At 53.4% G+C, this 21,599-nt stretch overlaps 3 protein-coding genes across 6 annotated transcripts in view; 2 read left to right on the top strand and 1 right to left on the bottom strand.

The window, feature by feature from the left end:
* Positions 1-4,252, top strand: part of ANKFY1 (ankyrin repeat and FYVE domain containing 1) — an 84,640-nt gene extending 80,388 nt beyond the window's left edge. For all 3 annotated transcript variants that reach the window (XM_032432023.1, XM_032432024.1, XM_032432025.1), the window contains exon 25: positions 218-4,252. In XM_032432023.1, the coding sequence (XP_032287914.1) occupies positions 218-350 (133 nt within the window). In that variant the 3' untranslated portion in view covers positions 351-4,252. The remainder of the gene's footprint in view (positions 1-217) is intronic.
* LOC116649319 (neuferricin) lies at positions 4,250-16,343 on the bottom strand. Its single transcript, XM_032432027.1, has 4 exons — positions 15,509-16,343; positions 12,248-12,388; positions 8,891-9,077; positions 4,250-7,548 (listed from the first exon to the last, which is right to left on the bottom strand). The coding sequence occupies exons 1-4, from the start codon at positions 16,329-16,331 to the stop codon at positions 7,332-7,334; spliced, it is 1,368 nt and encodes a 455-aa protein (XP_032287918.1). The 5' UTR covers positions 16,332-16,343; the 3' UTR covers positions 4,250-7,331.
* ZZEF1 (zinc finger ZZ-type and EF-hand domain containing 1) overlaps positions 16,310-21,599 on the top strand; it is a 103,375-nt gene continuing 98,085 nt past the window's right edge. Inside the window, exon 1 of one of the 2 annotated variants that reach the window (XM_032432021.1) lies at positions 16,310-16,683. In XM_032432021.1, coding sequence (XP_032287912.1) covers positions 16,330-16,683 — 354 coding nt within the window. In that variant the 5' untranslated portion in view covers positions 16,310-16,329. The remainder of the gene's footprint in view (positions 16,684-21,599) is intronic. The other variant, XM_032432022.1, reaches the window with a different exon arrangement.

The raw sequence follows: 21,599 nt of genomic DNA, 5'->3' as shown, positions 1-21,599 counted from the left end.
GAGCCGGGCCCTGGCAGAACGAGCTGTGCCTTGGCTGTCGCTGAGGGGCTCTCGATCTTGAAGAGCCTTCCCTGCTAGCCCCGTAACGTGCCCACAGGCCAGGATTGTGTTCGCACTGACGCAGTAGGACACGTGTTGGTGTGCGGCAGGCACACCTAATTGGCGCCGCCGGGGCTGCTGGAGGCCCCCCTCACACCCCCTTGCTTTGCTTCCACAGCCGCCACTGCGGACGCCTTCTTTGCCATAAATGCTCGACCAAGGAGATTCCTATTATAAAGTTTGATCTGAACAAGCCCGTGCGAGTTTGCAACATTTGCTTTGATGTACTGACTCTGGGAGGGGTCTCTTAGGGAGCCCCCAGGCCACACCCCGGTCGCCTCCCCAGCAGCTGTTCTGCCCACCAGCCTGACCAACCCAGAGCAGGGGTTGGCCGGCCCGTCTTCCTGCGGAACAGACTGAGCGATTAAGGACCCCGGTGTGATTGACCCCATTTCAAGGATCCGGTGGGTTGTCCGTGTGTCCGACTGGGATCGAGGTCACTGGATGACTCGGGGGGGCAGGCCGTGTCGCCTCAGTGGCACCTGTGACAGGAGTTGGACCCCATTCTGCTTGCAACTTACAAGGACACTCGGAAAACCATTCCCCTCCCAGTAGCTTAGTGTCCGTGTCGAGCATTGCTGTGGTCTTCCTGCGCGGGCGGGCGGACGGGCGGTCAGAGCCCCACAGGGGGAGGCGGGCGTCTGGCCGCTCGGTGAGCGCTGTCTTCACTCTGGGTAAGTGGCAGTGCGCAGCGTTTTCATAAAGATCATAGGATACTCTTGCCCGAAGTCCTTTTTTCTTTTTTTTTTTTTTAAAACCTAAGCTGAGATTTTTAGTGAGCTGCCCGTTTAAAAAAGGTGAAATCTTTCTAAACAGGGTTCAAAGATGAGAGCTGAAAAATCGTGGCCTTAACAACTGAAAGCTTTACCCGTCTTCACACTCCTGGGTTCAGGAGTGCAGCGTCTCGTTCTCTCGTCTGGCTGTGTCCTGTCTGCGGAGGCCTCGCTCTGCCACCGGGGCATGGTGGTAGAGGTGCACTTTGATTGTGCTGCACTTTTTATATCGCTGCATTATGGCTGATTGCGATTTAAAAACCCACATTCAGAAATAGCCTCACACATCCACGCATTAGTGATTCTAATGATCAGCTCTGATGGGACCTCAGTGCACAGGGAGCTGCAGAGTGTCCCTGGGAGCAAGAGTGTCACCCGGGCCCAGCGGTGGGGAGGGGATCGTGCAGCCTCAGGCCGGCAGGTGCAGGAACCCCGAGTTCCCAGCGGCTTGCCCCGCCCAGCAGGTGCGAGCCGGTTGGGAATACGCTGGCTCGTCGGCGGAATGAGGCCCCAGAGCTTCCTGGCCCTAGTCGCTGCTAGTGCGTATGCTAACCCTGTGGCGCTGAACGTCTCCTTTGGAAGGTTTGGCCAGTTTTTAAAAAATGTAAAGAGAAACTTCTAGCACTGCTTTAAAGAAAGAAACTCTGAGATGAACATGTGTGTTCCTAAATTATTCTCAGAGATTAACAGTCTCGATCGTAATGCTGATTTTTCAGACATTTAACAACCACTACATTGTTTTTGCATTAATGAAGTATGGGTATATGTGTAAAGGGACTAAATATTTTTTTGGGTAGTAGTATGTTCTTTCTGTTGCTGTAGATTTATACATTTTGTTGCCTAAATGTGTGTGTAAAATGAGCTGATAAACCAGAGTGCTACTTTTTAATATTTCTGTGATTTATGAAATATATAAGCTTTCTATGTTAATATGAGCTTGTGCACAATGTTTAAAAGAAAAAAATAGAAGAGTTCCCCAGTCCCCTAAGTCTGTGACACATTTCCTATAGACTTTTTACAGAGGAACAGCTGGTCTTGGCAGACACTTGCCTACGTGAGGCCTGTGGTCAGCTTCCATTTTCTGGTGCCTGAACGGGGCCACGAGGAAGCAGGGCTTCGTGAGGTGGCCTGGTTCTGTAGTTGGAAGGTAAGATAATTACGCTTCAGATGTGAATCGAGGCAGTTGGTACTTTCATACTCGCTCTTTTCATGTTCATGGTGGAGCGCGGAGGATGGGAAGTCCATCGGGGGTGAGGCTGACGGTCTAACTCCTGCCCTGCCATTACCAGTTGTAGTAACAATCTTGCCTCTTATTGCACTTAAAAATCTTAAAAGGCCTGTTTAAAATATGTCGAGTCCAGCTTCTGTTTCTTCACGGAGTCCAGGGACGGCTGCGGTACTGAGCAGCCACAGAACGGGGGAGCATCTTGTGAGTTCTCCGCCGGCTTCAGGCTGTGCCCTGTACGTGTAGACAGGGCCCCTTTCCACAGCCTCGGGGGGTCTCCAGGGCCACGGGGGTGCTCGCTGGGCTGCGTGCGGCTGCCCGTGGGACCCCCCGGCACCGCCCTTGCTGGCACTCGACGCGCTGTGGAACCGCAGGGCTGTTCTCGTTACAGTTTAATCCGTAGCTTAAATACTAGTAGCGGAATCTCAGTTTTATTCAGAGCCGCCAGGTGTGAGGAGTACAGCGGGAAGAACAAACTTTCCGAAACACAGCGTGCGCACCCGTGAGCGTTGTTCCGCGGCGTCAGCCCTGCCTGCCTCCTGCTCGCCACCGGGCCCGCTGGACAGCGTCCCCCGCGGTCTCCGGCCCGCGCTGCGTGTGCGCCCAGCGGCTGGCTTGCTGCGATCCTCCGGCGCGGGAACACCCACCCAACTCAAGTGCCTCCACTTAGGACTTTCTAGTTCTCGGTGACTGTAGTGTGTCTCGCCACGTGATGCATCAGAACTTGTGTTGCGTCTGCAGTCTGCTGCCTGCGCGCTGCCCGCCCCAGTCCGCGGTTTGGTCGAGGCTCGCCTGCCGTACTCTCTCCAGCAGTGGGGTCCCCGTGCCCGCTAGTCCTCTACCTCAGCCCCGGGTCATTTGTGGCCGTGCCTGCGCGGAGGCCAGCGTGCCGGCGGGTTCGCCCCCGCTCCGCTCGCGGCCCCCGCCTGTGCCACCGAACGATTCTGCGCTGGTCTTGTCCTTGGGCGTGAAGTGGAGGGAAAGCCTCGGGAGGGGCTGGGTGATGCTTAGACCCGAAAGGTGCACCGAGCCCCCAGGTGACAGGTGATACTGCGCAGGTGAGTGAGACGCTGTCGCGACGGGCACCGAAGGAGCTCCTGACACAAGTCGTCTTGCAGCGCTGGGACTGCTCTCGCCAGCCGCAGGAGAGGAGGGGCGTGGAAGCCACATTCGCATTGTAATTTAATAAAGTAGTTCGTGAAGAGCTGACTGCTTGACGAGATAAAAACACTTAATGAATTCCCCGAAGTTGTCATGGATGCCTTAACGACTTTCTCTGGAAGATCACTGCCCGTACCGTCCCTTTGTGGTATAAATCACACGCTAGCCCGTTGCACACAACACACACCTGGACCGCTCGACTTCGTGGCTTGTCCCCTCGGGGCAGATGCGTGAGGCTGGGGGCAGGGCGGCAGCGGGGCAGGAACTGAAGGCGCACGTGCGGGTGGGTCGCTTGGGCTTCCGAGCTGTCCAGGGCGCGGTGCTCAGTGCGGGACGTCGGTGTCGTGTGTAGGACCAGGACGCTTTGATCGGCGTTGTTTCTTTGGAGTCCACGTAATGGAATGTATTTTCAAATACTGATATTTGCATTTTCTGTAACAATTCCTTACAATAAAATGAGGTAAAATTGTGCATTTCAAGTGGAAACTTTAATAAGACATTCATAGTTTTTAATGCCGAAGTACCAATAAGCATTAAAAACAAATTTTTTTTTGATGTAGTGTTCCATGATTCATTGTTCCCATGTAACACCCAGTGCTCCATGCAGAACGTGCCCGCCTTAATACCCATCACCGGGCTAACCCATTAACTCCTGACATGTGAACACGTTCCTTAAATAGCGCACCCTCTAGGAAAGTTTGGATTTCCGACACTTTTCAGAAGCACATCGGCGACAGCAGTCAAAAAGTAGCTGTTTTAGGCATAACCGACCGGCTGCCTGGAGCGGTGTCAGCCCAGGCTGCGGGGGTGGCCGCACTCCCTCTGACTCCTCCGGAGGACCCAGACCCGGCGAGGGTTCTGCTGGTCGTGGTCTAGAGGGAGGACTGGCACTGGGGGTTTCAGAGAACACTAGGGAAGGTGTGAAGTCGAGGGGCCCACAACGCCTCTGAGTAGATCATACAAATCTAGCTGCTGCCCCGCGCCTCCCCCCCCCCCCCCCGGCCGTTGCACGTGCTGGGGCGGACGCACTCCCTTTCTCAGTCTTCCAGCTTGCTCCCCCCTGGTTCAGACCAGCTGTGGAGACAGAGCTCATTCTCTGCTGGCTTTTCTCATGGTTAACGAGCACTGTTAAGTGCTTCCACAGGACAATCTCCTGTAAACCTAACAGCCGCCCTTGAGGGGACCACTAGTCCTAATATGTGAGTACAAACAAGAACCGGGCCTGCATAGACTCCCACACTGTTTGCCCAGCCGGGGAAGAGCACTGGGTTTTCGTTCTGTTACTGATTCGCTGACAGTATTGGGCAAGTATCCTAACTTCTGGGCCTTAGCGTCTGCACCCATAAAGCCGGGGTGGTGACCACGGTCCTTCCTGGCTCATGCGGTTTCTTTCCTTGAGGGAGGTCATCAGAAATGGGTAACGTGCCCCTCCTCTCATGCAAGGACACAGAGTCCCCTCCAGTGGGGGCTGATGGGAGCAACGTCTGCGGTTTCCCTGCAGGAGTCTGGGGGCTCTGCTGCTGGGGGAGCTCTCAAGACGGGGGTGGGGCGTTCACTTCATCCTCCTCTGAGGGGCACCACGGATTTCTGGACAGGGCCCCAACCTGTGCACGGGGTCTTTCAGATCCCAGTTGTCCCAGAGCTAAACGAGTCGGGGATGGGCGATGGTCTGGTGTGGCTCCCTTTGACCCCAGGCGCTCCACTCCTGGGTGGGGGCGGGCAGCTGCCCAGCATGCTCAACGCAGCCCTGCTCATGGGGGCAGCAGGAAAGCAGATGTGGGGGAACAGCTCAGCTCTGTTGTGCCCCTTCTCCGGACCCTCTCAAGGCTGGCAGAGAGGTTACATGAGAACAGATGAAGCCCCCTGCCCAACATCGTCTCCCTCTCCAGCGAGTCATCCCTGCCAGAGCTGTCCTGGGGGGCCTGCCTCCATCCACCAGAGCTCTGCCCTGGGGCCACTCTGGAAGGACGAAGCAGAGCGACTGCTCCAGTAACCACGAGCTTCATCACGGCTGAGCCCTTTGAAGATTCGACCGCCACCCCAACACAAGGAGCTCTTCGCAATAAAGTACATGGTGGCAGCAAAGAGGAAGTGAGCAGCCTGCCGTCCGGCAGAGAGTGGGTGCCCAGGGCCCCCCTGGCCACACTCGGCTGGGATGACAGGGTGCCTTGTTCCGTTCATTTCTATTTTCAGTATGTATGTTTTGGGAGGGTCTGAACTCCTCTGCACCTGGCCCCCACACTGTCCCTCACTCCCACCCTGAGGATGGCCTCTAGGGCTCTAGCGGGGCTCCTGTCGCCCACTGTAACCTCCCCGAGGTGAGCCTTGCCTGCCCCCTCCCACCCCACAGGGACACAGCGAGCTATGGAGGGGTGCAAACAGCACGGAGTCGGGGCAAGAACCTGGAGTTCGAGGCTCAGCTGCACTGCTCTGTGCTGCCTCATCTGCAGACTAGGAGCTAACTCGCGCACTTACACCCCGTGCTGGGTATTGGGGGTGCAGGACACCAAGCTGGGGAGCCCTCCGTCCTTGTGCAGGGAGAGAGGCAGACGGGAAACCTGGGTTGTCATCTTACAAGAGAACAAGGCTGCAGGCAGGCCGGGCGAGCGCAGGTGCCTGCCTCCCGAGAGGTGCCAGTCCAGGCAGGAGGGGCAGCCTGGTGGAGGTTCCGCAGGCACGGTGCGGTGGAGGAGGCTGCAGGGAAGGGTGCCCCAGTGCACGGGGAGGTGGTGGGAGGGCCGTGGACGTGGTAAGTCACTGAAGGTGGGGGGGGGTGCCCTGGTCATCCAGGGTGACCGCTCACAACAGGGCGGAGGGCGGTGTGGGAGAGGACAGTGAGACTTGCTGCTTCCACGTGAGAAATGACAGCCCAGAGCTGGGGAGGCTGCTGACGGGGGGTTGGGGGGAGAGCCGGGGCCCTGAGATGGGGTGGGAGGAGGGGAGGAGCAGAGGAAGGCATCCTGGATGGCTGCCGGGGTCCTCACTTGGTGTGACATCACAAGGTGACTGAATTCCGGAAGTGTGGAGTCTGGGTGCCTAGGACGTGCTCCAGGGAGCCGCCTATCTGGATGCAGCTGAGGTGGGAGTGAGGAGACCTGGGGGGGGGGCTCATGGGCCGAGAGGGGTGCCTGGGGGAAAAAAGGGGATCAGGCAAGAGCCAAGGGAGGGTTTCCCGGAGGCCGTCAGGTGTGGCCAGTCCCGGACGGCCATGGCCGTGGGGTGAGGAGGGCAGAGTCTAGCCTGCTGCACAGCAGAGGGGGGCTGAGGAGCAAGGACCCTGAGTACATGCAGTGTGGCCACAAGTAGATCAGTGCCACAGAGGAGGGTTTCCTTCAGGAGGGGGAAGCGCCATGAGGCAGGTGGGGGGGGCGGCAGGGGAGGTCCCCAGTAAGAAGCTCCTCCGGTCAGTGGGGTCGGTGTAGGGGTGACGGGTTGCCCTGGAGACACACCCCACCGGGAGAGGCATCACAGCAGAGAAACCACTTTTTGATCAAAAAGCAGACTTCTCCCACACCTAATTCTAAATGTTTAAGAGAGAAAGAATATCCTCACTTCAAACTGTTGCTCGGAGGCGTCTGGATTTGCTGCCTCCGTATAAGCGAAAGCCCTTCGCCTCCAGGATTAGCCTGCCCTGTTTCATTGTTCCCTCTCCCGGCTGGGCTCGGCTCCCATCAACTGGGTGTGGCTTGGCTCAGGGCGGAGGTAAAATCAGGGGAACCTAGAAGAGTTACAGGGACGCTCTGAGTGATCCGTGGCTTCTCTGGACGCGTCTGCCTGTCTCCGATTTGCCAGTGCCCCCAGTGCCCTAGCCGGGTGGGGAGTTACAGGCCGGGCATGGCAGTCCAGTTAGTTTTGAGTTGGTCAGATTTGCGCGCATTACCGTCTGAGGGCTCTGAAGAAGGATGGCGAGTAGATCACAAACAGGCTGACCGGTACCGGGCAGGCCGGCGCGCTCTGGTCTCAGGCACAGGAGGGTGAGCTCTCGGTGAGGGGCGTGGGCCATGTTTGCAGAGTATGGGCAGGGTGCTTCCAGGCAGGGTTCTCTGTGGGTTATCACCATCTGGGGCACGGGCTCACAGCGGGAAGGAGCAGGTGATGGCCAGGGGTGGGCAGCCCGTGTACTCCCCCAAGCTGGGGTGGTCCAAGTCCCCACGGTTCGTGTCTGCAGGGAGGCCCGGTGACTGGTCGCTAGGGGGTCCAGTTGTTCTCACGCACACACAGTGGGGCTCCTTGGCACCCGGCTTGTACAGCTTCCTGGGGACACCGATCCAGTCTCTGCTCACACCTCCGCTGAGGACAGAAGGAACAAGGACGTGTTACCAGCAGGAACTCGAGTCTCTGGGGAGGGGAGCGGGGTAGGCCACCTGGCGATTTCCCAAGGCGGCGGTCTGCAGCATGCGTCCCCTAACCCTGCCGGCTCTCCTGACTTCCTCCAGCTTCTCCTGCCGTCCCGGTGCTCCCGGGCCCTGCCCTGTGCCTTCCCAGGAGCCAGCGCTACTTCCCCGCACTGCGAACACCTGGGAAAGGCTCTCCCCTACTGGCCCGTGAGCGTCTCAGAAACAGTGTCTGGCTCCAATCCCCCACTGCATCCTAGCGCCTCTCGCACTCCTTCCCTGCCCCTTACTCCACACCCAGTCCCTGTCTGAACTCAGGACTCCTTTGTCGTTTCCAAAGGGAGTTAAAACAGACCGGGCTGAGGCACAGGGATAGGGTGGACTCGCCGGGGGAGGGAAGGCAGTGAGGCCAGAGGGGGCCACCGAGACCGGCAAACAGGCCCTCAGGTGGGCAGGCCAGGTTCCCCGAGCCCCTCCTTCTGGAGACCAGGCCCTGTCTCTTCAAAACTGAACAGGAGCTTTCCTTCCTGCCCCTTCCACACCTGCTCCCTGAATTAAGGTGGAGGAAACGTGATAGACACAGGGGCTGGGCCTGGGGAAAGCTAGCAGCTTTGGCTGTTGGCTCTCGTCTGCACAAGGAGAGCAAGAAGGCCTCTCCACAGAGAAGAGGGTGGACGTACACAGCTTACACTTGAGGAAGGGGATCCCCTGCTTCTCAGGGAGAGCTGAGCTCGTACTTGAGGCCCTTGAAGCTTGCTGTGTGTGCCGGGGCTGGGGGGTCCCATTCTCTGCATCAGAGTTAAGGGGATTGAGGGCCTGATAATTAAACACCTGTTTTTCTTCCAGCTGCCCCCAAACAACCCGGGAATAATCTCTGGGGCGTCTACCCTAATCGGGCTCCCCTCACTTTATTTCTCCTGGAAAGGGCTTCTCGGAAACACTCAGCAGTTGCCATGTTTCGTGCCGCGGGCCGGCCCCGCCTCCTCGTCCCTGTAGGCGGCCGGGATTTGTGCAGACAAGAGGGAACAGAGGCCCTTGGACGGATCAACAGGCCAAATTGAGCAGCTGTACTTGGGCCTGCTCATCCCAGGCCAGGGTCTCTGGGGAGTGCAAGCAAACAAAACACACGCCCGGGTCCCCACCCTCACCTCACCTGGTTGTCAGGGGCCCCAGAAGCCTCGGACACGTAGCCAGTTGAGACTCGCTACCCAGAATGCCTGTACTTTCAAAGAGTCCCCCTGGGTGGACAGCTGGGTTATGGTGTCACCGAGTCACGTGTGGGAGGGAAGCCTGTGTACCTCTCCGGGGAACACCACAGCCGGCTGCCCCTGCTGGAGCTCCACTCGGCATTGCACGGTGGGAACGTCTGCTTCTCCTCCAGCGCCCGCCGGCCCGCCTCCGAGCCTCGGCTGATCATGGCTTCCACCTGGGTCAGTTCTGGCGTAGGGAGGCCGTCCTCTCCGTAGAACCGTCCTATCACCCTTCCTGTGGTGACGGGACAGCTGAGGTCAGGGTCTCGGTCACCTCCACGGTGAAACCCAAGCTCCCAGGGTTTCTGGCTCAGGACTAAGAACCCCTTGACGTCTGACAAGACCCCACATAGAAGAGAGACTGCGCTAGCTGCGGACTCCCCCATACGGAGGCCGCCCACCCTTCCCCACATGCAGACAGCGCTGCCTGGAGGGCAGAACTGCATGTGATTCCTTCCTCGGCGCTCCACGGTGCTGGAGGCACGCGGGATGTGTTCCATAAACGCACGACAAATGACTGGCTTACTGGGTCACACTTTTGTGGCTCAATTCTTCCCAAAGTGAAACGATTTTGTCTTGCAGAACTATCAATAAGTCATTTATTGAGCATTTACTCAGGGTCAGGTGCTACGCTTGTGCTTCACCAACATTCTGCAAACCCTCAGAGCAACCTAGGAGAGAGACGGAGGCTGAGTAGCTGGGAGGGCTCTGAAGCTGGCGCCCACGCTCTCCCTCCACCATCCTCTCTCCCTCAGTCCTGCGGTGCACGAACTGAATGGAAACAGCCAGCAAGTGTTCCATGAACCTGCAGGCCTGAGCCAGAGGGGTCAGCTCTCCTTTGGGGCAGGGACTTTCGTCTCTGAGTCCTGATGTGCAGGCCCCTTCCCGCAGCACCTGCCACAGGAAGCAGCAGCAGAAAGTGCTTCTGGAAGGGCCGGCCAAGAGGAGCAGGTGCCTGAGCGGCCTTGAGCCCTGCACTACTGGGCCGCCAGGGGCAGCTTCGTCCCCCCTCACGTCCAACCATCCCGACTGGTCCAATTCTGTTTACGTCACTTGTGTGACCTGGATTAGGAGCTGCTGCTCCTTCGTATACAACATACACTTTCCTGTGCTCATGTCCATCCAACAGCAAATCTCGTCCGGCCGGCCTCTAGAAGACACCGCGGTTCTGGCCACCTTCTCCATTTCTCACCCAAACTACAGCCTGCAGCTGCGGCTTCCTGATGATCCGGCTACTTCAGTTCTTTCTGCACAAAGCAACTGACTGATTTTTGGAAAACATGAGTCACCTATCTCCTCCATGCCGTGGCTTCTGAAAGCATGTGGATAAAATACAGACTTCTTGTCAAGGCCTCCAAGACTCTTGCCATCTGACTTCTCTTTGCTTCTGCAAACTCTTCCCAAGCCGTTCCTCCCTTCCCCAGTGTGCTGTCGGCTCTGCACGCTGGCTTCCTTCCTATGTGCTGACCGTGCTTAGCTGCTCCCCGTCTCGGCACTGTTCCCTCAGCCTGGAATACTCTTCCCAGACCTCAGTCTGACTGGCTCCTCACATCCAGGTCTCTGCTCACCTACTGTCCCCTCCAACAGGCCTCCCCTGACCATCTGCTCAAAAGTGCCACATACCACACCCCACACACAGTCAATCCGCTTTATTTACACTCAGTCCCAACTGGAATTGTGTGGGCGGTTTACTTGTTTCTGTATGTCTCTCCTGCCCACCAGTGAGGCCCCAGCACTCAAAATAGCCCAGTACAGAGCATTCACTTTCCGTGCTTATTAGAATATAGGAGGGGATCAGGGCGCAGCCTCTGAGTTGATCTAGCAGAAAACTTCCTCCTAGAGGGTCTCTTTGTGCACGGCGACAAGCCTGTCGTGCTGGGTTTTAGACATGAGACCCACAGAGGCAGGAGTCATAGAGGCAACAGAGAAAGAGTTGGAGAAGCTGTGTTGTGAGAATGGCGGTCACCAGCGGCTGGGTCTCCAAGCCAACACTGTATCCAGAACACAAAGACATCTCATTTGCCTGTGAGGCTTGGCCACTGGCTGCCGAGATGGCTTCCTGTCTTCACTTCCTCCTCTGATGGGGCTTTTCTGGGCCCGAAAGAGCCTAACATAGCCCACCTCCTATAGAACGAGCCAAAAGAGGGCAGGACCTGCATTCAACTCATCCCTGGTCCGGTCCCCATGAGGACCAGAACCATCACTTACCCAGAGTAGGTATTCAAATACATGCTGACTGACTACAGTCCCTCCCCGACCCTCACACACATACGCTAACACTGTTCAAACACAGCAGTTTGCTCCCCAAATATCAGGATGACATGTTTGGTCTGGCAGTCTTTGCCCACTCTCAGGGCTCTATTCTTTTTCTTTTGTGTTAGGATTTCTTTTCCTTATTAACCTGGTAATATTTCAACCAACCTCCCGGGAAAAAGGGAGAACCCAGCCTCCTGAAGGTCTGCAGAGAGCTCTCAGTCCCTTCAGTGCAGACGTGGTTGTGGTGTCAGGAATGGCCCGGGACAGCCCGGAGGAAAACCCAGAAGGGGGTGTGCAGGCCGGGAGGGCAGGAGCCAACAAGTGTGTGTGGTGGGGGGGCTGGACGCAGAAAGAACTGTGGGTGTTCTGGTCAGCTGGATGTGGAGGGAGCGGAGGAACTCGGGCAAAGGCCAAGGTTCTCAGAAAAGGTAACCCAAGTGGTCAAGACAGAGCAGACAGTCAGAGGTGTTAGGGGCAGAGACGGAACGCTCCCAACCAAGACCCATTCTGGTGGTGAGGAGCACTGATGCTCCCCAGGCAGTCAGCGGGTCCAGTTGGGCTCCATAGAGGGAAAAGGGCCCCAACCACCCCAATTTTCAGTGTTTACAAAGCACTCTAGTGTTTAGAGTCTAACATTTCTTTGGGACACTGTTAGGTGTCTTTCTATTTCAAAGGTGATTCCCTCCTTGCTTGCCCGGCACAACTGGCTTTAACAAGTGTTTGGGAAACAGTTCCTTTGGGATGGACACAGACTAATGCTGGTCTCCCTACAGGGCTAAATAAGAGTATCTGTCAAAACTGCACACAAACGTAGGCCTCGAGCCTTCCCGACTGGGTGCTGAAGCCCGATGCCTGGGACCCAGCGAGGCTCCTGGAGCTGGTGGCAGGCAACCCCTGGCTTTGGGGCCACAGAGGCCAAAGCAAATGGCAGGATCATCCTCTCCCAAGAGTATGAGTGAGAGAAACAAGTGTACCAAACACTTCCTTCGGGGACTCATGGCCACACTAACAACCAGAGTTTAAGGGGAAAATTTCATGGGTATTGTACAGATTTTAACCTTGAGTCCAATCCCCAAAGAACTCTAACTCTTTTAAAAAATTGCAGGACAACTGAATAGAATCTATGGAAACGACCTGTGGAATACCTACCAACGAATTCGTAATTCTTCTCGTAGAATGAAAGCCAATTTTGAAGGGTGAGCACCTTCGAAAACGACAAGTCAGCTACATGGTCCACCAGGCCTGCTTCAGAGTAGTCCCCAGTCACAAACGCCCTCGATGCATCCCGGCCTGCAGGAGACAGGTTTCCAAGTAGATGAGCTCGTAAATCGCCGGCACTGTACCAACTCAAGAACTTATTTTCTGAGAATCATCTGGAAACCCCTAATCCCCATCTCCAGGAAAAGCTCATCTCCCCTCGCTGGGATAGATGTTAACACAAGTATATCTTCCTTTTAACACCTGTCACAAAATAACTCATTAATTGTTGATGTAATAACTATCTAATGTCTGCCTTTTCTACTAGTCTGCAAGTTTTATCAGGGCAGAGAACACACCAAACTCAGTATTGATTCCCCAGTGTCTGGTAGTGCCTAGTCTTTAGTAATTATCAATAAATATTGGCTGAATGAAACCCATGCATTTACAGTTGATTTTCAGTAAGTCAATTCTCAATAATTATTTCAATAATTCAAAGGGGGAAAGAATAGTGTTTTCAACAAATGGTGCTTGGACAACTGGATAGCAACATGCAGAAGAATGAAAATGGGCCCCTACCTCACAACATATATAAAATTAACTCAAAATAGATCAATGACATGAATGTCTGAGCTCAAACTGTAAAATTCTTAGAAGAAAACATAGGTGTAAATGTTTGTGCCCTTGGATTAGGTGATGGTTTCTTAGATAGGACACCAAAAGCACAAGCTAACAAAGAAAAAATAAACTCGATCAAAATTTTTAAATTTTGGGGGTGCCTGGGTGGCTCAGTCGTTAAGCGCCTGCCTTCGGCTCGGGTCATGATCCCGGGGTCCTGGGATCAAGTCCTGCATTGGGCTCCCTGCTCAGTGGGAAGCCTGCTTCTCCCCTCTCCCACTCCCCCTGTTTGTGTTCCCTCTCTCGCTGTGTCTCTCTGTCAAATAAATAAATAAAATCTTAAAAAAAATTTTTTTTAAATTTTGTGCACTACAGCACACTATCAAGAAAGTGAAAAGGGGAGAAAATATTCACAAATCATGGATCTGATAAGGGCCTAGTATCCAGAGTATATAAAGAACTCTCACAACTCAAAGTAAAAAGACAACCCAATTAAAAAACGGAAAAGGATTTGAACAGACCTTTCTTCACGGAAGATACACAAATGGTCAACAAGCACATAAAAAGATGCTCAACATCATAGTTATTAGGGAAACGCAAATAATCAAAACCACAATGGGCTACCACATCAAACCCATTAAATGACTATAATCAAAAAGATGACCAGTTTGGTGAGAATGTGGAGAAACTGGAACTCTACTACATTGATGGTAGGAGTACAGCCACTTTAGAAAATAACTTGGCAGTTTCTCAAAAAGCGAAACACAAGCATTACTACATGAGAACTGAAAACATAGGTCCAAACAAAAATGTGCACATATATGTTCATAGCCGTGTTTTCATAATAGGCAAAAAACGGAAACAACCAAAACGTCCAACAAATGATGATTAAATACACAAAATGTGCTATATACATTCAACAGAATATTACTTGGCCACAAAGCGGAATGCAGTACTGACACGTGACGATACAGCCTGGATGAACTTTGAAAATGCTGCGCTAAGTGAAAGAAGCCAGACACAAAGGCCTCATGTATGATTCCAACTGATATGAAAAGTCCAAACAGGCAAATCTTCAGATGGAAGTGGACAGAGGGTGCCAGGGGCTGAGGGGTAGGAGGGACTGGGGAGTGACTGCTAACGGGTATGGGGTTTCTTTGGGGGTGATAAAATTCCTGGAACTAGATGATGCTGATGTTTGCACAACTTTCTAACTATATTAAAAAGTACTGAAGTGCATACTTTAAAAGGGTGGATTTTATATTGTGTGAATTATATCTTAATAGACAATAATACAAACATTGACTGCATGAATGCACATCTCTGCTTCCCTCCTAGGCTGTGTGGGTGGTGGGGAGCACGCATTTCTGATTCCTCAGCACCTGGCACAAGGCGGGCTGCATAGCAGTGGTCAGTGCATAGATGCTGAGTGTGCAACGGGCACAGAGGAGCTCGGCAGACGCCAGAGCACACTGCAAAGAACAGCGCCCCCGGGGATGAAAGGTTTTACGTTCACGCTCGTGCATCCTGCTGGGGCGGCCACGCCAGGGTGGGATGGGGCTGTGCACTGCAGACTGCCCTCCACGGGCAGGTGAATGAACCCTGACGCCAGGCCCAGCTCTGCTGCTAGATCACCGTGTAGCTCCGGGTAAGTTCCTTTCCTTGCTGGGCTGTTTGAGGAGCTTGGCAACACCAACTGACCCGAATTCCTTCTCTGTCAAGGCTTCCATTTCTGAAGTTCTCCCTAGAGACAGGAAGTGACTTGTATTTAAGTACCAGAGGCAGCTTCCCAACTCTGAGACTATGACAAATGGAAAGTGCTTATTTAACATCAGCCTAGTCACTGGCCCTAAGCTCAGCATCTGTTTGTTCCTATTAACCTGGGAGATGGTTATCCCTCCAGCCTGGTTGGACAGGCTGGTGGTCCTGGTCCAAAGCCTGTCAACAAATCCCATTCGCCACTGCCCTCAACTATAAAACAGGACAGCAGAATAAATTTCGTTTGACAAACGTTCCAGGCCTAACATCCGTGCAGCTTTCTCCTAAGTTCTGAAAGACCGTAAAGGTGACCAGACCTTTCTCTGTGCTCTAACCTGATAATCTTTAATGGACGTAAGTGCGTCTGTACTAGAAACAAGAACGACTCACACCAAACGTACTATTTTTCGGGGGAACTTGGACACGGACATCCTGAAGAGACGACTGGAGTCAGCAGGGGACCTCTGCGGGCAGGACACGGGCCCACGCTTCGCTGCGCGCTGAGCCACGCAGTGCGGCGCGGAGCACCTGTCCGGGGGCTTCTGCCCGGCCGGGGGGTAACAGACAAGCGGCCAGAAGCCTGTTTCTCGAACCTACGTCGCAAAGAACGCCTGGGAAAGACAGGGAGGGGACGGGCTGGGCTGCTAACAGCGGGCCACCGTCCCGCCCGGGCGTCGGACCCCAGCGGGATGGTGCAGCCGAGCACGGCCCCCACATCAGCCTGATGACTGTGCGGAGAAACGGGCTTATGAATGAATGAACGAACGAACGAACAAGTGCATGAATGAGTGCACGGACGAACGACGCACGGGCGGCGACCGGCCGCCTCGCTGATACCTGCGAAGCCGCTATAGTGGGCCCCTGGCTCGTAGTGCCTCCGGCCGGAGGACACATCGTAGACGCGGCCGAGCAACGCCAAGTAGAGGCCCGGGTCCCCGGGGCCGCCGCGGTAGCGGGCCAGCTCCTCGGGGACGAAAAGGCGAAGGCCAGCGCGGCCGCTCCACCAGCCCATCCACCGTGCCGCCGCCGCCGCCGCCGCCGCGGCGGCTAGGCCCAGCAAGAGCCCACGCCCGCCGAGCCTCAGCATGCAGACCGCAGGCGGCCGCCCCGCCTTCCGCGGCCAAGATGGCGGCGACGCAGGCGCGACGCCACCGGCGGACGTCACCGGCGCGACGCCCCGTCGTCCCGCCCGCGCCACCCAGGGGACAACGGGGTACTGAAGGGAAAACGGCTTTGGCGAAAGACCACTCCCCGGCTCCACTCCCTGGCTTCGCTTTTTTTCAGCGTAGGTAGTGAACGTGGAGAGAGAGCGAGAGTGTAAGCGCCGAAGGCTCGGCCACGCCGTTGCCACCCCCAACAAAGATGGCGGCAAAGGAGGCTGCGGGATGACGTAGACGTTAGGACGGACTCGCCCTCTGGGAAATCGGGTTTCCACCCCCTGCTCAAGCCGTCCTCCGCTCTCTGTCTTACGGCATCTGCTTGAGTCCGCTTGACGGCGCCTTTGCGACAGCAGGCCTCGCTTGACGGCGAGGAAGCCGGAAGCCTCTGCCGCCGTCGTCCCCTCCCCGTCCCCGCCCGCCGGGTGCCGCCGGAGGTTGACAGGTCGAGGCGGGGAGGCGGCGGCGGCGGCACAGCCGGGCGCCCGAGACGGAGACTCCATGGGGAACGCTCCGAGTCACAGCAGTGAAGACGAAGCGGCTGCCGCGGGGGGCGAGGGCTGGGGTCCGCACCAGGACTGGGCCGCGGACTCGGGCACGATCTCCGGCTCGGGCCCCCCGGCACCGGCGCTGCCGCCCGCCGCGGCGCTGCTGGAGCCGGCCCGACTGCGAGAGGCGGCGGCGGCGTTGCGGCCCGCGCCGCCGTGCGAGTCTCTGGTGTCTAGGCACCACGGCGCGCTGTTGCGCTGGCTGGAAGAGCGGCTGGGCCGCGGCGAAGAGTCAGTCACCCTGGAGCAGTTCCGGGAGCTGCTGGAGGCTCGTGGCGCCGGCTGCTCGGGCGAGCAGTTCGAGGAGGTTAGGACCGGCTGGCGACTGCGGGGCGGGGGCGGGGCGGGGGCAGGCGGGTGTGAAGAGGTGGGCAGTGGCTCTAGACTGGCCAGGCAGGACCCCGTAGGGTGCGGGTTCTGAGAATGGGAGCTTGGAGCGCTCGCATCCAGCCTGTACAGCGCGGGAGACGGCTGAGAATCTCTGTAACCTCTACTAGAGGTGTGGAAAGCCTGGACTAGTCCGTCCTTGATTTGAAGAGCTCGACAAGCCCAAATGTCTTTGCATGTTCTTGTAATGCAGACATTTGTGCTGTTGCCTGACGCTGCCTCGGCTGCTCTCCGGAGCTTCCTTATCAGGCTCCGGGACGGTTGAAGGGAACGGAGGCCTAGGGATCAAGGGAGTGGCAGTGAAAACCATTCTGTTTTATTGACCGGTGGGATTTTACAGAGCACCTTCTGAATCCAGTGTGGGCGCCCAACAAATGTGGGAGGAGAATGACATGTACTGGAAAAGCTCACATTCTAAAAGCCATTCTCATCACACAAAAACTAGCTTTTCCAAAATACACATTTGTTTTTAGATAGTAAGACTCATTTAAATCTCCGTGTAACCTGAAACTGACAGGCAAATACCAGGTTTCCCGACAGTACTTGTAATGACACAGTTTTGGGCATAATCACTAACATCATCTCTGTTAAATCACGAACAGCAAATTGATACGGCAACAAAATATTTTTTTCTCAGAAGGGGTGTTAGGAATTACTTGTACATTTCATTTTACAGTTAAAAAGAGAACTGATCCAGGGTCTCCCACTGACTCATTGGCAACCTAAGACCTAGCACTCAGATCTCTTGATTTGTTTGCTTCTTTGTCTTATGTCCCACTGCCTTCTTCTTGGGACCCTATTTCTTTAACTCCACAGTGTTACAACAAAAAGATGCTTGATTTGTGAAAGTGAGTAAGCCGTGTAGAATCTTCAGTGTCAGTGAAGGGTGAGCATATAAAGCAGTAAACTGACAGGTGCTTGTAATGCCGTTAAAAAGTGATGTACACTTTACAGCCAGAGGCTTTTAAAATACTTTAAGAATGTTTTCCTGTATATGGTCAGAATTCAGACAATAGGGTTTGTATGTTTCTTATATTTTCTTTTAAAAATTACCTGTAAGACATCCTAGTTCTTGAAGATGTGGTCATACTAGTTAGTGAAGGGTCTCCATCTATATATATTAATTCCAAGCGTCCACATAATACTTCACTTTCTAGCTCTGGGTGTATTAACAGAAAATGAAGGGGCGCTAGAAAGAGCTGTGTAGATCTGTTGAAGGAGTTGGCACATTTCAGAATTGTCCAGAAGAGAATGGAGAGAAACAGTATTTACATTGAGAGTGTCTGACAGGACTAGAGCTACAAGCAGAGGTGACAGGAGTCCTATAATGTAAGGCCAGGAGTCCTTTTTTAAAAAATATTTTATTTATTTACTTAGAGAGAGAGAGAGAGAGCATGGGCAGAGGGAGGGGCAGAGGGAGAAGCAGACTCCCCGCAGAGCAGGGAGCCCGATGCGGGACTCGATCCCAGGACCCTGAGATCATGACCTGAGCTGAAGGCAGACGCTTAACCAACTGAACCCCCAGGCGTCCAATGCCAAGAAGTCCTTAAGGTGTGGTTCAGAAATCACTCAAGGGTTATGATATTTTTCATTGGGCAAATATTTTTTGGGCATATACTGAGTACCAGGCACTTGGATGACAGTGGACAAAGCAGATACTTGCTCTTAAAGAGTGTGTGGTACTGAAGGAGACTCACGTGAACCCAGCAATTATAGGTATAGTGAGTATTAGCCAAAGGAAGGTGTAAGGGAAAATATAGCAGGAGGATTTAACCTCACCTAGGAGGTCAAGGAAAACTTACCTGGAAAGTCACATTTCAGCTCAGATTCGAAGGGTGATAGATAACAGACGAGGAGCAGAAGAGTTAGCGGTGTTTCAGGGAGAGGGAATTCCATGCACAAGTCAAAGTCCAGAGAATGGAGAATCTGGAAGAATGGTGTGATGTATGAGGCTTAGATAAAACTGCTGCAAGGGACAGAAAAGTCAGTGCATCAGTAGTTTAAACAGTAGACAAGCTTCTGGGCGCCTGGGTGGCTCAGTTGGTGAAGCGTCTGCCTTCGGCTCGGGTCGTGATCCCTGGGTCCTGGGATTGAGTCCCACATCAGGCTCCCCCTGCTCTGCGGGGAGCCTGCTTCTCCCTCTCCCTCTGCCTGCCACTCCCCCTGCTTGTGCTCTCTCTCTGTCAAATAAATAAATAAATAAAATCTTTAAAAAAAAATAGTAAACAAGCTTCTTATGAAAAAGTCCAGGTGGGTAGTCCAGGTTTGACATGGCAGTTTCAGTCATCAGGGACCTGGCCCCATCCATCTTGTGCTGTCATCCTCCACAGGCACCTTCTACCTAGTGACCCAAATGATTCCTTCAGCTGTCACTTTGTGCATTACAACTGCAGGAAAGGGAAATGGAAGGAGAGGGCCACACCTCCTTTCTTAAGGGCAGGGCTCACCTCCCATTGGCTCAAGCCCAGTGACATGGCCACACTGAGCTGCAAGGGAGGCTGGGAAAGATTTCTATTCAATGGCCATGTATTTAGCTGAAAAATAAGGATGTGATTACTGAGAAAGAGGAGAACAGATACCAGGTTGCAATAAGTAGTGTAACACACATGGCTAGATCCTTGAATGCAGAAGGAGAAGAGCAAGGGTAGAGAAGTAGGCAGGAATCAGGTCATGGGGAGTCCTTTGCAGCCTCTGTTATATAGGAGTTTGGAAACTGGAGCAAGGTACATGATGCTGTGGCTGCCTTCTGGGGAGCCGGTTGTAGAGGGGCTAGAGTGGGTCCAAGCAGATCAGTTAGGAAGCTATTACGACAGTTCAGGTAAGAAACTAAGTGGCTTGGGGCTGGGGTGTTGGCAGCTAAAATGGCATGAACAATTTTGAGAGCTATTTAGGAAGTAGAATAAGCCCCCTTGACACTTATGTGTGAGCAGAGGATTAGAAGGGGAAAGGAATTAAGGATGACTCCACCAACATTACTGTCTTAAGCAACTGGAAAGGTGATAGGGCTGTTTATTGAGAACAGAAACTTCTCAGGAAGGGAAGACCTGGAGACAGAAGATGAGTTTGGTTTGGCCATGCTGAGCTTAATGTGTCCATGGGGCAGCTAAGTGGAGGTCTCTCTCAGACTGGGAGTCCTAGGAGAGAAGTCTGCTTGAGATACAGCCATCTGTTTGTTCATTGGGTTTTCATGAGAAAATAGCCACATTGTTTCCTCCTACTGTGATGTGTGTGTGTATGTGTGCTCTGTGAGAACTTAAATCCCTTGGAGGTGGTTCATGGACTGTTGAGCATAGTTAAATCCAGAGGTCGTTCAGCCACTGTAACCAGAGAAATATATGGGAAGAAAAACCTGAGTGGTTGTACCTTCCTGTTATGAAACTCAAAATCACAGTAGTCACACTGTGGCAGAAATAAACATTAAGGAGTCAGAAGCCCAGCAATAAGAACTGGTGACTTGTAAAATGTTGCAAGTTCGTTATTTTACTTTTGTAAAAATCCCTGGGGCCACCTAGAGCTGTGTCATAGGGTATTAAGTATCCATCCACCAAACTCACAAAATACGTGTTTGGAAGTCTTCTTTCACATCTGTATGGTTATCCCCCCTCACTCTCTACAATGTGTTCACATACCTGGTGTCTAGTGATTTAGGCCAGCCATGCAAGGCTGGTGGGTGACCCCAGCCACCACACTGAGGATGAGACTGAAGACACTGTAGGGTTCAGGGACTCACTCAAGTAAGATGGGGAAATAAATTCTGGGACTACCACTCTAGTGTGAGTCTTCTGACTTAAAGCCCTGCACCCTTCCTCCTCTAAGGACCTGTTTCTCTGGGATTATTTTTCTTTAGTCTCATCATTTTTTTTTTTTTTTTTTTTTTAGCCTTAATTCTTTAATTTTTCCCTACATGCTAAGGGAGACCTAGCAAGAATAATTCAAATTTGAGAAAAAGCATCATGCATTTTTCTTGAAGCCTCTTCACCTTTATTAGATTTGGTACGGGGACAGTTGGGGTTGGCCTGATACTGAGATCTGGTGACTTTCCCTTCCTGCTGGTTAGCACTTGCTAGTTGAAGAGAGCAGGTCTGTCTGCATGTGAAGGCTTAGCCAGGGTTTGAAAAGCTGATTGGGATAACTCACAGTGGTTGTCCTGTCCGTAAGTATGGAGTAATTATACGGAGAAATGTCCAAGAAGATAAGTATTAGCCATATATGTGATTCCGTGCTCTAAAATAAGTCTGTCCTTTGGTTTGAGTAAGTAGATAATTCTGTGTCTTAGTTAATTTTACACGTAAGCTTGTGAAAATGTATTGTGATACTTCAAGTTTAAAGGTTTAAGGGAAATGATAATATAATGTCTTTATAGCAACTGAAATGATGAGGTTTTTTTCCTTCTTTCATTTTATGAGACCCAGCACAGTAGAGCAGGTTACCTTTGGTATACATTATTATTATAATGCCACGTGTTTCCAAGTTTTATATGCCTGCCCTTGGCTCCAGATCTGCACTGCCCTCTGCGCCCCCAGGTGTCTTGCCTTCATGGTCCCACGACCTTCGTTGTTGGAGGTGGTACCCTAAAGAAGTTGCTGGAGTTGTACTATAGATCAAAGTCTGAAGGTTTATCATTTTATAGTGACATACCTTCTCTCGTGATAGGTGTGGCCCATGGGGAAGGACTCTGGTTTGGTCCTAGGGAGCAGTAGCTAACTGACTTTTATACAGATGAGGAATAGAGTTAAAGATAAATACCTGTTTGACACCAGAGATTAGAGAGTCCGTGTTTGTGCTCTCAGTACGCTCTGCTTCCAGAAAATTATGTAGTGTGTCGGGCAGGAAGAG

Source organism: Phoca vitulina, unplaced genomic scaffold (genome assembly GCF_004348235.1).
Source record: "Phoca vitulina isolate PV1807 unplaced genomic scaffold, GSC_HSeal_1.0 scaffold47, whole genome shotgun sequence".
Taxonomy (NCBI): Eukaryota; Metazoa; Chordata; class Mammalia; order Carnivora; family Phocidae; genus Phoca; species Phoca vitulina.
Note: the sequence above shows the minus strand (reverse complement) of the source record. Positions and strands in the feature narration are given on the sequence as shown.